General features: G+C 36.4%; 1 protein-coding gene across 6 annotated transcripts in view; it reads right to left on the bottom strand.

Moving 5' to 3' along the window:
• The window catches only part of DNAJC13 (DnaJ heat shock protein family (Hsp40) member C13), a 122,866-nt gene that overhangs the window by 57,416 nt on the left and 49,523 nt on the right, over window positions 1-15,927 (bottom strand). For all 6 annotated transcript variants that reach the window (XR_011976605.1, XM_072651331.1, XM_072651329.1 and 3 more), the window contains 10 exons: window positions 14,969-15,122; window positions 13,819-13,922; window positions 13,573-13,732; window positions 12,012-12,074; window positions 10,379-10,480; window positions 7,852-7,956; window positions 4,034-4,236; window positions 3,082-3,166; window positions 1,264-1,418; window positions 985-1,030 (listed from right to left, as the gene is read on the bottom strand). Coding sequence is in view for 5 of the 6 variants with exons in the window: in XM_072651331.1 (XP_072507432.1) it covers window positions 985-1,030; window positions 1,264-1,418; window positions 3,082-3,166; window positions 4,034-4,236; window positions 7,852-7,956; window positions 10,379-10,480; window positions 12,012-12,074; window positions 13,573-13,732; window positions 13,819-13,922; window positions 14,969-15,122 (1,177 nt within the window). In the remaining variant the exon portion in view is untranslated. The remainder of the gene's footprint in view (window positions 1-984; window positions 1,031-1,263; window positions 1,419-3,081; window positions 3,167-4,033; window positions 4,237-7,851; window positions 7,957-10,378; window positions 10,481-12,011; window positions 12,075-13,572; window positions 13,733-13,818; window positions 13,923-14,968; window positions 15,123-15,927) is intronic.

The raw sequence follows: 15,927 nt of genomic DNA, 5'->3' as shown, positions 1-15,927 counted from the left end.
GTGACTTTGGGTGACTCATGTTCTCTCCAGGAGTCACACCTGTTGACCTCTCCCACTAGAGAAGGAGAAGACTCACACAGTCCACCACACAGACATAGTGGAAAGGAAGCACTTCGCAATGCTTAAAACCATAGTCAATTCTGTTACTTCCAAAGGACAAACTGATTGCCTTTAACTTTCTACTTCTTGGTAACAGAACATCACCAATCAGGTTTGCAAAATTCAGAGAATTTCCTGGTTTTAACTTATTTTTGTGTCATAGACCACGTACCCCCTTGTCTCCATCAGCCCCTAACAGTCTGGGTAAAGTCTACAGACCCCTTCTCAGAAAAAGATTCTAAAATGTAAAAAGTAAGATACACACATAGCGAAGGAAACCAATTATACTGAAATACAGTTATGGAAATGTTTTAAAATCAAGGTCATTGACCTCAGATTAAAAACCCTTGGATTAGAGGATCTCTAAGGCCTTTCTAGTTTGCAAGTGGTGGAATTCACATCCTTCTAAGAAAAATGGAAACAATGGTTGAAAATTGATAGATTCCTATATGCACTTTCTAGTAGAACTCTGGCACTAATAATTACCATTAATAGTACATTACATTACATTACATTAATTACATTAAAGATAGCTGAAATCTTGATAAGCTCTAATGGAATCTGTCAAAATTATGCAGATTTATGAAAGCAATAATCTTGTACACCAGAAGCACAGATTTCACCCTCAGAGATGTTCAAAATGCACCAATTTTCATTTGAAACTTTATACTAAACAAAGCAACATTTCACAGAGAAAGACAGGAAGGTATAACCCCCCCCCACAAAGTCAACTGATGCCCTTTCTCAACATGTAGGCTGGTAAATGCGTGTGTACATGTGTGCGTATGCATGTGTGCGTGTGTGTGTGTATTGAAAGCAGTTTTACAGCTATTTCCTCCCTGTCGAGTTTTATATCCTGAAAATAACTTAAAACTCTTAACTTACCTCTTCAGATTTGAAGGCCTGTTTGGTATGTGTGTACTTCAAAAACCTAGGGAGCAAAAACAAATCACCTATTAGATCTACAAATTCACTTACTATTTGGCAATTTTAGCTTTTATCCGAGATTTGTTTTTTGAATATGTGAAATATGAACAAAGTTAACAGGAAAGTGATCATTCCACCTATCCTAAAAATGAGTTTCAAGTAAACCTAAGAATCTGACAGAAAAAGACACATTAAGCTATTTCAATAATGTGTTTAGGTAAATGCGCATCTTTGTACCTTGCAATAGGAAGTACATTGGATCCTGTATACATCATGATAAAGAAAAATGCTCCACTAAGATAAAGACGAGGTAACTGTGGATTATCTTGCATGATGTGGTATAGTAAAATGGCCACCTTCTCAACAAGGATAGGATCAAAAGTTACCAGCAGCTAAAAGAGACAGAGTTATTTCAGTCAGGATTATTTTAGTTATCAAGTTTATTGTAAAAAGCTTAAGAAATCCACATAATCAAAAATAAATGCTGACGTAATACTAACAGTTTATTTGAGAGAGGTTATTAGAAACAAGCTAAGCTTTGGCAATTACATCTGTTAGCTCTCAACTTGACTGAAAGCTTTGTTGTGTTACTTATACATACCAACTAAAGCATCCCTGAAACAACAGTTAGAACAATTCTAAACATGCCACTTGAAATCAAGTTTTCAGAGCTGTGGGTACAATGGTTCTTGCACATGGGTTTTCCTAATGAGAAAAGATTGGCAGGCTGACAAAAAGTAAGAGGAAATGGGCCTGGGTGCCAGGTTCCCTTCAACATGGTCACAACCAATCTGGTTCATGTTAGTGAATAACTGCTCATTTTGGCAGAACAGTTCATAATCTCCTATTAAAAGAGGTCCTGCTAAGAACTCTGAAGACAAGACTGTAAACTAAAAGGCACCTTTTGAACATAGGGCATCAATGAAAACTCTGACTTTTAATACTTTAAAGTGTTAATACTTTAAGTTATTCTACTTTCCAAAAGAGTAGTAGACACAAAACTGGACTTGGAGCCAGCATGACTGGAGTCCAAATGGTACCCTAAGACTCTTATTAGCTTTATGACCTTGAGCAAGTCACTTAATCTAATATATTAAATAACAGAACATACCTCACAAGGATGTGGTGAGAATCATATGAAATAATCTACGTCAAAGTGCTTTGTAAACCTGAAAGCCCTACAGAAAAACTGGATTACTGAACCAACATTCACTGATTTTTATCTCTGAATATATCATAAGTAAAAACAAGTATTTGTAAAGTTGGCCATTAGAAATAAAATTTACTGATGATGCATTTCTGAATTTTTTCTCCCAATACTTGTTACCAAACTACCACTAACAAAATGCTACCAGGCTAACCAAAAAGCAGAGGTGAAACAGTAATAACATGAAAAGCAAAATGTTATTAACAGAGGTAATACTTGTGTCACATTGGCATGCTATTTTCCACATGTAAAGATGCTTATTTCCAATGCAGGGTGGAAGAAGGTACCAAAAATACCCAACCTTTGCCCTACTCATAACCTACTCATAACCACAGAAGACCGGAAAAAAGAACATAAATGTTCATATTAATTCTTTAAATAGTTCATTAATCTAGAAACTGTTTATATATAAGCAAGTACAGTTAATACCAAAAGAATTAAAACTACAAAATGAATAACCAGGTTGTAAAGTTAGCCCAAATCCTCTCAAATGTCAATAAAAGACAAACGTTATCTAAGAAGTGGGCCATCTCCACAATGACTGATGCAGCAAAATGAAAGGACTAAAAACGACACCTTTAAATATCCTAAGGGGGAAGAGCTCAATAGTGTTTAGTTGGAAAATACAAATAGTATCCCCCTACTGAAAGAGAGGAGACCCAACTTTCAGAATGACAACATTTTTGGACATGGCCAATGCAGGACTTTGTTTTGCCTGGCTACACATGAGAGACAGGTTTTTTTCTTCTTTTTTTCAATTTGGGGTGACAGGGAAAGAGAGGGGAGAGACAGAGAAAATAAATGCTTTTTAATTAAGGAAAAATAATAAAAAGAAATAAGCAACTTACCTGAATAATATGCGGAAGGCAAGTATTATCTGACAATAATCGTTTTACTCTGGGCAAAGGTCTTATAATGGCATTATCTTGATCCCTAAAAAATGTTTATTTAAGTCAATATTTAATTCACTCACTAAGAGTGATATTTACACAGCCTACATCACTACTAGGCAGAAAGCATGTTACCTTATTTTTTGTTTAAATGAAGACTAAGCTCTCATATGGGGGAACATGATTAGAAGGTATTTTGATTTAATCTCTCTGGCTACTTGATGAAACTTCACTCCTTCCATAAGATTTCCTTGTACAACATTAACCTCTTATTTTTCATTTGATAAACTTCAATGACTTTTTCCAAAGGCTTTATCAGGTCCTAATGCTAAATTTAGACCTAACAACCCTCAACATTTATTATTTCATTCCTTTTAAATACAATCTGGAAAAAAATTTAACAAGGACCTCAGATCTTACCAAAGGTACTAGAAGTACATGTCAATATTTCCTATCAAAAAAGTCTAAGTTGCTGGATGAGATACAATATTCATTAACCAAGGAGGACATTTTTGAGCCAACACATACTTGCTACATCAATGGTGGTCAATCTTGAAAAGGGGTAGGAGCAAGAAGAATTTATCCATGTCAAAAGACTCTGACATTTCTTTAAAGTTTAAAAGAATTCTTATATATTAAAATGTTTTTACTCTATTGCCAGTAGTTAGAGTACATTGTATCTGTGGCTATAATTTCAACTTCTGTCACTGAAAGGTTATTACTACTTCAGGTCATATCATTCATGCAATTTGTAGTTCACCAAGCTCTGACAAGCTGAATGCGGTTCTAGAACAGCACTACTGGTAACATCATCAGCCTCTGTTACGTGGGAAACATGCACAAAAATGGTAAAGGACAACAAGAATGTCACTGACTCAAATGTGGAAATATTATTGTATTATTATTTTACCTGCTTGGAAAATATCCGCACATTGTGATCAGCATGTTGAGTATAAGTGTAGCAAGGTCAGTTTCATTCAGTACAGCCTGTCCAGTGGCTAACACACACCATTTAAGCTGGGGTATAACTTGTAGTGGTCGCCACCCATCCATGCCCTGAGCCCAACATCGGGTTTTTGGATTCAACAGTCCCTTGGTCCACAATTCTTGCATCTAAATGGATAGTATTTTATTTTATTTTTTCCAATTCCATGTAAAGACAATTTCATTTTTTATATAAAATTTTAAGTTCCAAATTTTCTGCCTCTCTCAACTCATCCTTCTCTAAGTTAGGAAGCAATTTGATATAGGTTATATGTGTTCTCGCATCTACATGAAGAAATGTTTTGTTCATTACAAATGGAAAATTAAAGCTAAATTAAAATCTCTTTGCTGTCAATTAAGTTGGTTGTTATCTCACACTGACTGGCAAATATTTAAGTGTTTACCACTTTGGCAAATATGCTCTTCTGCTCAGATGCAAAATGATTCTCCTTGTTAAGGCATCTGGACTTATAAAACTAGTTGGATTCAACTTGTTCATTTCGAAATACTGGGGTCTACATTGTCATTCCTTCCTCCTCCTAGTGGCCACTGACACTGTCCTGATCATACTCCCCTCACTTCACCCTTATCTTACTCTGGTCTACCTGATTCTAGGTTATTACTTCTCCAATTCCATTCTCAATCAGTCTCCTAAACCATTTTCATCATGTCACTCTCCTGCAAAGAAAAACAAACACACACAAACACACACACACACACACACACACACACACACACACACACACACCCGCCCACTCTTTAATGATCCCTAATTTCTTACTTATACAAATCTTGTTTACACACAATTTCTCTAGCTGGATTTTAAGGCTTTTAAAAATCTGACTCTAAAGCAGAGGTTCCTATTATTGAATTCCTAGGTACATAATGGGTCTGTGAACTTAGATGGAGAAAAAATTACATTTTTATTTTCATTAGACCAACTGAAATTCAGCATTCTGCTCAATTATGAATGCAGGCAATAAAAACATTATTATGAGAAGGGGGTCCACAGGCTTCACATGACAACCAAAGTGATATGAGCTTCAAAAGAGAAATATGTTTAGAACCTCTGTGCTACACAGTATGTAACCAACCAAACATCCTAAAGATTGCACACTAGGATGAACTATTGTTCCTGCACTTGCCCCCTTCCTTTCAATCTCACACTATTTCATACCTTCTTCACAATGCAGCTGGAGTACAACTTCCCATGCCAATACTTCCCTTATCCTCCCAGTTGCTAGTGCCCTATAGTTCCCTAAATACTTTGTATTTATTCGATAAGCACATCTTCCGTGGTATAATGTAGCTCCATATTAAATTCAACATGTCCAAAATGAATTATCTTTCCCCCAAACCCTCCCCTACCTCCTATCTTCTCCAGTACTGTAGAGAGTAACAGCCTCCTCCCAGGCTCTCAGGCTCACAGCCTAGCAGTCACCTTAGACTCTTCCTCTCTCTTACTGCCATACCCAAGCTGTTGCCAAGGCCTGATGATTTCACCACTGTAATCTCTCTCCAATATGCCCCCTCACCTCCTCTGACACTGCCACTCCTCTACTGCAGGTCACCTTCTCATGTCTGGACTACTGCCACAGCTACCTTGAGGATTTCCACACTCCAATCCATCCTCCATTTAGCCACCAAAGGGATTTTCCTAAAGTATAGGTCCAATCATGTCACCTTTCCCCCTCTCCTATTCAATAAACTCCAATGGCTTCCTATCATCTCCTGGTAGAATGCTTTTTGACCCTCCAAGCCCTTAACCAAGCCCCTTGCAACCTATCTAGTCTCCTTTTACCTTAACTCCCCACCATGTACCCTTCAATCCAGTTAACTGAAGAAAGTCAGGGAGGTCATCTGACTTCCCCAAGGTCACAGGTGTCAATTAAGAGCAGAACCTGAGACCACTTATTACTGAACTTGGGCAGTCATTTAAACTCAATGGGGCCTTAATTGCCTAAACTGTAAAATATGGGGGCTGGAGGGGACAGCTGCTCGAGTCTCTGTTCCTATGCACCCTCTCCTCAACTTTCTGGCCAGTGTTTTAAAACGAGTTGCTTTTCCCCCTCATTTTTCACTTTTTCTCTTTTTCTCTAAAATTCTATAACACTTATAGTTCCTACCACATGATATGGCCCCTTCATTTTGTACTGTCTTGCATAGTTTACCTACTGTGTCACATGTCTCTCGTGGCTTTCAAAAGAGCCTAGATAGGCTCCTTGATGAGAGCCTGTCATATACTACCTTCTGTAACTCTTACGGCATCTGACGAGTGGAGCTAGAAAAGTCAGCAAAATGCATTCAAATTTCCAAATTAAATTTTAAATGTCAGCCTTCAAATAGTAGCGTTAAAAATATTGATAACTGAATAGACTTCTTATCTACAACAATAAAATATATGAAGTGAAAGCTGGATTATATTAATGTTAAAATGAACTGTTTTGAGAGTTCTTTATCCTAAGACAACTGCAACCACCTTATAAGGTTCCAATGAGTAAGAAACAGGTAAGACTGGGCTAAGGTTCTATCTAGTATAAAGTGTGGATACACCTGTCTGCAACCCATAGTTAAATAAAAGATTTTTAGACTACAATATTGATTTTACTCTCTCTATATTTATTTCACTAAGAACCTTTTTAAAAGTATGTAAATTCCCCAATATTCCAATACTAGGTAAATTCAGTTCCTTTTACAAATTCTCTGAAATCTTACATATTTCAATCTACTTCACATATCCCATTATGATGGTTTCTCACCTTTTCTAAATGATGCTCTAATTCGGACACCAATGAGGTTTTCTGACTCTAAGATCTTAAATGTCATGTAATTAGATGAGGAAGCATCTAATTTTAAAATATTAAGGTCACAAATGAGGATGGAAAAAAAGATTCCAAGGATGCACACATGACATAGGCCATACTCTGTTCCACCTACATTCTCTAGGTACAGAGGCAGAAATTGAAGACGAAAATGAAGAAACTGCTGACAGAGTTGTTCAGACTGCTACTCCTGGTAAAAGGTCGGATCACCTTCTGTGGCTGGTACAGCTCAGAGACAAGATAATGCTGGCCTCTTTGTTAATTTTCTCTCTGCCACCTTTGCTAGGTGATCACTGAGGGCATCTTTGTCCAAGGCTCCTATACTACTCTTCTCTAGCCCTTCTATGATCCTAATTTGGGCTGGAAATCAAGGTGGGGGTAAGGAGTTGTGGTTGTCAGGGAGACTGGTGCTCAATATTTTATAATGAGCCTCAATGACACCATTTATATAGTAACCAAACACATATAAAGAACTCAGGAAGAAAAATGAGGTTTGGCAAGAACAGAAAAGGAACAAGATTACATACATGGAAAAAGTCTGTGCCCCAACAGGACATTTCCTTTGGTCCTGTTCCTAAGGTGTGAAGATTAGATTTATTTGAAGAGATCTGAGTTTAAGGAGATGAGGACCTACCTGCCCGAACCTGGTTCTAACACACAGCAGCCCTGACACCAAATCTGCAGGAACTTTTCAGTGAATTCCCAAACACTAAAGAAATTAGATACTGAAACATTTTGTTTTTAAATCTCAATTACAATGCAGGTATTGGGAAAATTAATTCATCAAGATACGATATTTTCTCCTCAATTGAGGAGTATTTAGAATTCGAAGTTTGAGGACTTGGGTTTTTGCTTCTTATGGACAAAGACTGATGATACCTGGATCATCCCCACCATCTTTAGAAATATTGCCATTACACACCTCATGAAATCCATATGGACCACTTCTTTCTTTGTCTGCATTGCCAAAATACCATTCCTTCTCACTTTCTCTCATCATATCAGGTGCAGCCTCAATCACATTGCTCTGAAATTTAAAGAGTTGGGGATTTACAGAATAAAATGTAAATCATAACATTTTTAAAAACAGGAAAAATGGTGAAATCAACTGTGATACCAATACTGCATTCCATTTCAATTTAAAGTTCATTTCATACAGACATTTTCAGGATTTAAGTTGCTTTCAGTTTTAAGAGTCTGAAACTTTAGATTATTAATTTAAGAACTGAACACTAGATGCTCAAAGAAAGAAAAATCTGGATGGATATCACAGGTCTTTCTAACTCTTCATTTCCTGATCTTACAGGTAATATGTGAAACTAAAATCAAAGATAGCAGTACTGTTTCAAGTGAATCCTTTTCTCTCTCAAGAAATCATAGTGCTTCTCTCTGTGGTGGCCAAAAGTTGGAAATCAATGGGATGCCCATCAATTGGGGAATGGCTGAATAAACTGTGGTATATGAATGTAATGGAATACTATTATGCTGTAAGAAATGATGCACAGGAAGACTTCAGAGAGGCCTGGAAAGACATATATGATCTGATGCTGAGCGAAAGGAGCAGAACCAGGAGAACTGTGTGCACAGCAACAACCACAGTGTGAGAGAGTTTTTTCTCATAGATTTGGAACTTTATTGCAATGCAAAGAATTAAACAAATTCCCAATGGTCCTTTAAGGCAAAATGCCTTCCACATTCAGAGAAAGAACTATGGAATTCAATCGCAGAATGCAGCAGATCATTTTCTTTTGTATTATGTTTTGGTTTGTTATATGCTTCTCCCATTCTTTTTAATTCTTCTATACAGCATGACTATGGTGAAAACGTATTTAATAGGAATGTATGTGTAGAACCTACATAAAATTGTATGCTGTCTTGGGGAGGGAGGGAGAAAACAAGGGTGACGGAGGGGGGAAAAATCTAAGTTATATGGGAGTGATTATAGAACACTGTAAAAAAAATAAATAAATAAAAAAGAAATCACAGTGCTTGTAGTAAAGGTTATTGCTTACAGAAGAGATACAACCTTGAACCAGCGTTTAAAGTCATCTCTGGCTTGAAGCCCAGTAGTTTAGTATCTTAAACCAGTAATTCACTATATGTGAACGGTTTGGATGTTGTAGCTTCTTTACTACCTTATCAACAAATCAACACTTGTAAGTTTAAAGTTGTAGATCACAACTCATCTATGAGGGTTCATCCTGTGTGAATCTTGTCTACTTTCAGAATTTTGTGGGTACCAGACCATTCATCTATCATCCCTTGGGCCACAGGACTAATCTACTACCTTCCTTTCTTCACTGACATCCTCTACACCATTTGGCAAACATAGCTCACCACTGCTTATAAACTGCAGTTTACTGACATCTATCATGTAACTCTTCACTGTTCTTTTTGTAATTTGAAACTTCATTCCTTGCAATGTGTTCTGCCAAAACTCACAACCCTAGACCACTACACTACCACTATCACTTGGACCACCATCCCTCCTTAGATGCTGGTGGAGACTGGCAACCCTAGACCACTAGCCCTTCCAGCCTAGCTCCTGTAGGAGACTAACACTTGTGGATCATGTGCCTGCAGGTGCTTCAAATTCCCGACTCCCCCCATCTCTAGCCTCACGCTTAGTGGCCTAAGGATCTGAAGACCCAGAAAAGAATGTTTTCACCAAAGGCCTTAACACTTTCAAATGGTTCAACATCAGATATAGATGTAGTTTTATTAATGGAAATGACATTTAGGAAGATGCATAACCACATGAGCCGCTGCTGAAACCTAAGGAAAACTGGGCCTTTGTATCTGACTTGTAGTTGAAACCTTCTCTACAGTTGCCTTTTCTCATCCCTTCTGCTTAACACAAGGTTTTGCATGCACCAAGGACTTAATAAATGCTTTTTCATTCATTTATTTGTATTGAAAGGACAACTCTTCTTCAGGGATTACTAAAAGCATTCAACCATTTCCCAAGCACAATCTACCCTGTGTCTCCTCTTTATATTCATTAATAGATGCAACTCACTGCCTATCTTCTGTGCATTTCCCAAAAATATTTAGATATTAATATATTAACTCAATGTCCTGGTCAGTCAAATGAATGTCAATCTGGACAATGGACATTTTTATTGATTTCAGTTTTTCCTCTGTGGACTGCTGAGCTAATCTCTGTTGATAAATACGAATCACAAGGAGGAGGCTTGATAACATCAGCACAATGTCACCTGCCAAAGGGAATTCATCTTCTCCTTTGGACTTTCTGTAAGAAAAAACCATAACAGCAGCAAACATTAAGAGAATGAATGGCTGTACCACAATTCTGTCACAATTACTAGGGAAAAGTAATAAATTCAGGTGTTAATATAGTCTCACTGTCATTAAAAGTAGTCATTAGACCTTTATGTTTTTAAAGTATATTTATACTTCAACAATAAACCAGAGAATTCTCAACATACCTGCAATGGTACTGTGGCCCTGTTTGTGTGCAAATGGGCGAGAGTGAGCAAATCCACCAGGATTCTGATTCCATTGGAGTCCATAAGCTCCTTAACATTTTTCTGGGGAAGAATACATATTTGACAAAAAATTTTTTAAACATAAAGCATCATAAAATCAATTATTTAAGAGATCTTTATAATATAAAGTGTTCTTTCCTAATCTCAGCATTTACAGTTGGAAGGGAAGTTGGAAATAATCTAACCCACTCTTTCATTTTAGTAAAGTTGCAGAAACAGGATTTGAACCCTAGTCAGAAGAAATTCAACAGCATTTCGGAAAAAATTTGTGCAGAAAACCTGAAGACCTACAATTTCAATTAGTATTCTCAATTTCATGTAAAACAGATAAACATTTATATACAGCATACATACACACACACAAAACAACCTATTTTTCACAGAAATCTGTTTAGATGATTTTATGTTCAAAAATGACAATGCATTTAAAATTGACACAACTAAACTATTTCAAATTTTGAAAAATCAAAATTACACATAGGATCCATTTTTAAAGGAGAGATAAAAGGGGATAGGAAGGGACAAAGGACAGAGAAGGGAGGGAGATGGAAAGAAAGAACTCCACTTCTATTTAATCTCTTCCTTTCCAACTAGTATGTAGGCTCCTAACAATGGTGGTTATTGAAAACACAAGACAGGAAAATAAAAGTTCTATTTTGTAGTTGTTCAATTGTGTCCGACTCTTCATGACCTCACTTTGGGGTTTTCTTGGCAAAGATAATGGAGTAGTTTGCCATTTTCTTCCACAGCTCATTTTACAGATAAGGAAACTGAGGCAAACAGGGTTAGGTCTCGCCCAGAGACACAACTGTTAAGTTGTCTGAGGTCGGATTTGAAAGTGGGTCTTTCCGACTCTAATTCCAGCACTCTGTGCACTATAGTGCCCCTTAGTAGCTCATAAAAACTCTATATTTGGGTTTGAAAATACTTCTCAGGTTAGGCTAGTTTTCAAATACATGTTTCTAAATTCACTTGTAACGCAGAGCATCTGAAAAGCTTGTAAGTAATTCTAGGAGATTAGTCCAGTACGGTTTATTTCAAGTTGAATCATCGTAAAAACAACAGTCACTTAACTCTTATTGCTTATGACTAAATAACTTGCAAGTTTTTATAATTCTGTATGTAATCTATGGACACACGGAAAGAGAAATCATTGTATCAATGCCTAGTTTGGCATTCTGCTACAGTAAGTTCACTGTGGGCAATAGCAAAAACTTCTATTTGTCAACCAATCATTTTAACTGTTAAATATGATTGCCTTGAACACTTTCTAAAGGAAAACCAGAACTCTTTATGGAGCTAAATCAATCATTTCTAATAATTCTTCAGGGTGAATATCTGTAAAATGAAGTGTCTTTGCTCAAAAGGGTTTTAAGATTTGGTTTTGTTTGGGACAAAAAAGAGGGAAAATGCTATTTCAGAGACTTTAGAGCTGGAGGGAAACTTAGAAGTTAATCATTCCAACCTCTAAGACACTGATCAAATAAAATACCATTGCTAATTAATTACAGATTCAAGGAATAAATACATACATAGCTGGAAGTAAAAGTATTTTTTAAAAAAAAGGCCATACCTTATTAAGTATAAGCTTGTTAAGGAAAAGGATCAGCCTGTCTCGTTCAAGTCGATCAGTGCACTATTGAAAAGAGAGAGAATCTAATCAAAATTTAATAGAAAAGCACATAAGATATCAATGAACAGTAGAAAAAATTAACTTGTAAGCAAACAAGAACAAACAAGACAATAAAGTTACTTCTTTTAAGCATCCTGAAATTGGAACCAACTGAAACCACACACAAACACTTTTTATACGTAGGTAAGGTGGTCCTCAGAGACATACGGAGTTAACTCTCTTAAACTGTCTTAAAACGGTCATCTTATTCATTCCATTTACTCAACTGGACATTTTTCAATTACTGAAAGAATTACTTTTAGGCAGCTATTTTCTCTTGTTGTGCCTTAACTTTTAAAAGCTATCTTAGAAGTAGACTACTTAGGAATTGTGCCAAGTAACTATAGGCCTCTTCTGTTTTGGAGAACAAGTCAAAAATCAGAAAAGAATACAGAAAATCAGGACCACACAAGTGTTTCAGAGTCACTGACTCCAGTGACCACTAGGAGAGTATAGCACCACCATGTACAAAGCACTGGCTAGAAGCCCTGAAGGTGAGTTCTAGCGTCTCCATTTATTATCCCTCACATACATTAAAAAAATTAATTGTACCTACCACCCTCCCTATTTCAGAGGTTACAAGGATCAAATGGGATAATTTTAGAAAAAATTCTCAGAAAACTTTGAGACACTATGCAATTGAACACTGACAAAAGTGTATTTTAAAAGTTATGCAAGAAATTCCCTCAAATAATTTTTACTCAATGATATAGTAATAAATGCAAGATGAATGTTGCTCTGGCAAAAAACATATCCTGAAAAGTTACAATCCAGAAAACACAAATCTTAAATACATCATTTGCAAACACCCAATCCCCTTAATAACTTTTGGTACAAATGCTACTAAAGAGAGTACATATATTAACACAGATGTCAGAAGACAACAATCAAAAAGATTTACCACTAATTTTTATCTCACCACTACCTTTTATCATTACACAAAATGACAAAAAGGAAAATCTGACTAATCATTTTTTCCCACATGATTCTGAAAGAGGCAGCGCCATGGAAGTGAAGAACTCAGAATCAGGAAGATATGGGTACACATCCCACCTATTACACTTACTGGTTTTTGACCATGGGCAGGTGACAACCTCTCTGAGTTGCTGTTTCCTCACCTGGAAAATGGGTAGCCCTTAAAGTCTCTCCTAGATGTAAATTTAGGAACCCCACTCCAGATTTACTTGGTTTTTGAAAACCTACAATTTAGGGCTTGAAAAAGAGAACCTTAAAGCTAAGAAAAACCAGCAAGCAATTCAAGAAAAATAACATTGTTTTATACTAACCCACTAGTTTTCCCCCTACCTGACCTAAATGAAAGGTCTTCCTTATGTTGCAAAATACTCCAGAAGATCTAAGGCAGAGCATGACCAATCGAAGGAAAACTGTAATACAGAAACCTAAAACCAAATCCTCGATCGATGCCTTACATCAAAATGCACTTTAACAATAACATGCTTACCCTCTCTAACATTCCAACAATATATCTGGTGTCCCCAAACGGTCCTATTTCCTCATGACATCTGCCATAAACAATAGCCAGTGCTTGTAAACATAAACACTTCATGTTCACTTTTGGGGTGAGCAGGAAACGATGATAGAGCTCATTGAAAAACTCATACCTGAAATACCAAAATAAAGCTCACAATAAAAATAAGCATGAAAATGTAAAGCAGAAATAAACAAAAACATATCAGCAGTGGCTTACGATCGTCTGATTGATCCGCTTCCTTCATTTTCATCCTCCTCTAACAGTAATCTCAGGTAATAGTCTCCTATTTTTATTTCCTCTGCTAGGCATTCATACTTGACCTTTTTTAATAAAAACAAAGTATATGGTTTCAGTTGTAATTAAAGGAACTCAAGTGACAGCTGACTTTCAGCAAGTACTAAAGAACATCTTCTCATAATTCTAGCTCGCCTTTGAGTGACAACCTGAAGAGAAACATCTAGAGATTTTTCAAAAATACACCTAACAAAGCTTACTATTTCAAATTTATAGGCATAATTTGCAGGGCCTAAGGAAATTTCAAAGTGTGAAGCCTGTCTTTAAAATAGTTCTTTATGTCACACAGTGAAGAAGGCTCAATAGAAAATCTACCACACTGTTTCAACAAAGGTCTTGAAAAAATTTAAGTTATTATTAAACGAAGCTTTCCCTGCCCTTGTTTAAAACCTCTACTCAATGAATAAGATAAAATACGGTAAAAAAAAAAATCACAGGAAAAAAAAACCAAACTATGAAAAATGCACTAGTTTTCATTTGAGTTAAATTGCTTCAGCATATCCAAATGATGGTAAAAATCACAAGTGTACCCTGAAGTCTTTGCTAGGACACAAGCCTGGGAACATCAAATACAACCACCTCTCCTAACTTCTTTCCTGCTCTTCAAACCACAGTTGAAGAGAACATTACTGCCTGAAAATGTCTGTAGTTTGTTTGCAAGTTACCATGAAAACTTAAGCAAGCCATGGGAAAGAGAGGGAAGGGTTAAAGCATGCTTCAGAAAAGAAAATTCAATAGTGAGGAAAGCAAAAATAAAGCAAAGAAGAAAAAAAGCAGCTAATTAATGGACCAAAAATGTACAGGTATATTTAAATTCTTACTGTCTCACAGCCTCACTCTTATTCTAAATTCTTTGGCTATTCAAATATAAGACCTGCTGCAAGTAAATTCACGAAACAGCATTTCAGGCTAAGGGGAAAAAAAATTTCCTCTAAAAGACAACTATCTGTAAATATTCCATTAAGGAGGGTGAGTGTAAAGTACATAGCTAAAAAAGCCACTAACTAATTTCCAAGTACATTGAATTAAATTATTTTTGTACAATTAAAAGCCCCAAAGAATAAAAGTTTACCTCAAATTCATGATGGTTCCATGAGATTACATTAGCACTACCAAGTTCTCTGTCTATATTAAATGCCCTCATCTCAGATTCAAGACAGTCTCTCAGTTCTTCTCGTGTTTTAAAGTTCCAAATTAAATTTGACCTGGCATGGTCTTGAAGAAACCTAAAAAAAAAAAATATATATATATATATTTTAAAGAAGTTGATATACAATGAAAATTTATAAACATCACAGTAAAATGAAACCTTTACTGTAACCAGTAAGGCAATGTCAAATACTGATCCACATTGGTGTAAAAATTAAAGGAAAATTCTGTGAATCCTTGGTTAAAGTTTCAAACCAATTAAAATGAAATTATGAATACTATGTTTTCATCAATTTATAAAGCATGTTCATAAAGCTACTACAACCTACAGAAAGTCTAGTTGTCAGAAATAAGACTTTAGGTTGGTAACCAGAAATCTTGGCCTGGGAAGTATATGAAAGACAGGCCCTGTCAGAGGGATATGGAACTCTGGTTCTACTAGAGGTGACTTCAGATGTAGACAGGCCTATCGTTGCCTAACTGGGTGCAAGGATTTTCAGAAAACCCCCTATCTAGTGCTAGAACCAGTTAACTGGAGGCTGACATAGGTAAGCGTCTGAAAAAGGTATGGACAGCGTTGGCATCAGTATATAGTCTCAGGGGAGGGCTGGTACTCATCCCAACAAGGCCCAAAGCCCAAGATGGTTTTAGGGCCCCTTACTTTTGAAACAAAAGCCCATAGTGTATTATCATATCTATGATGACCCTCTCTCCCCAGAAAAGATCTCTCTGTTGTGGCTCTCAGAGTTGAACAATTACAAGCATCCAATTCTGCTTTAGCTCCTCAAAAAGGGGTTAGACTTTATGAGTAACAGCAGAAAACAGGACAAGGAAGGTGGAACAACATGAACCTAACCACAAGGAAAGGCAATCAAGCTCTCA

The sequence above is a fragment of the Notamacropus eugenii genome, chromosome 3 (genome assembly GCF_028372415.1).
Source record: "Notamacropus eugenii isolate mMacEug1 chromosome 3, mMacEug1.pri_v2, whole genome shotgun sequence".
Taxonomy (NCBI): Eukaryota; Metazoa; Chordata; class Mammalia; order Diprotodontia; family Macropodidae; genus Notamacropus; species Notamacropus eugenii.
This window is presented reverse-complemented; position numbering and strand designations above follow the sequence as displayed.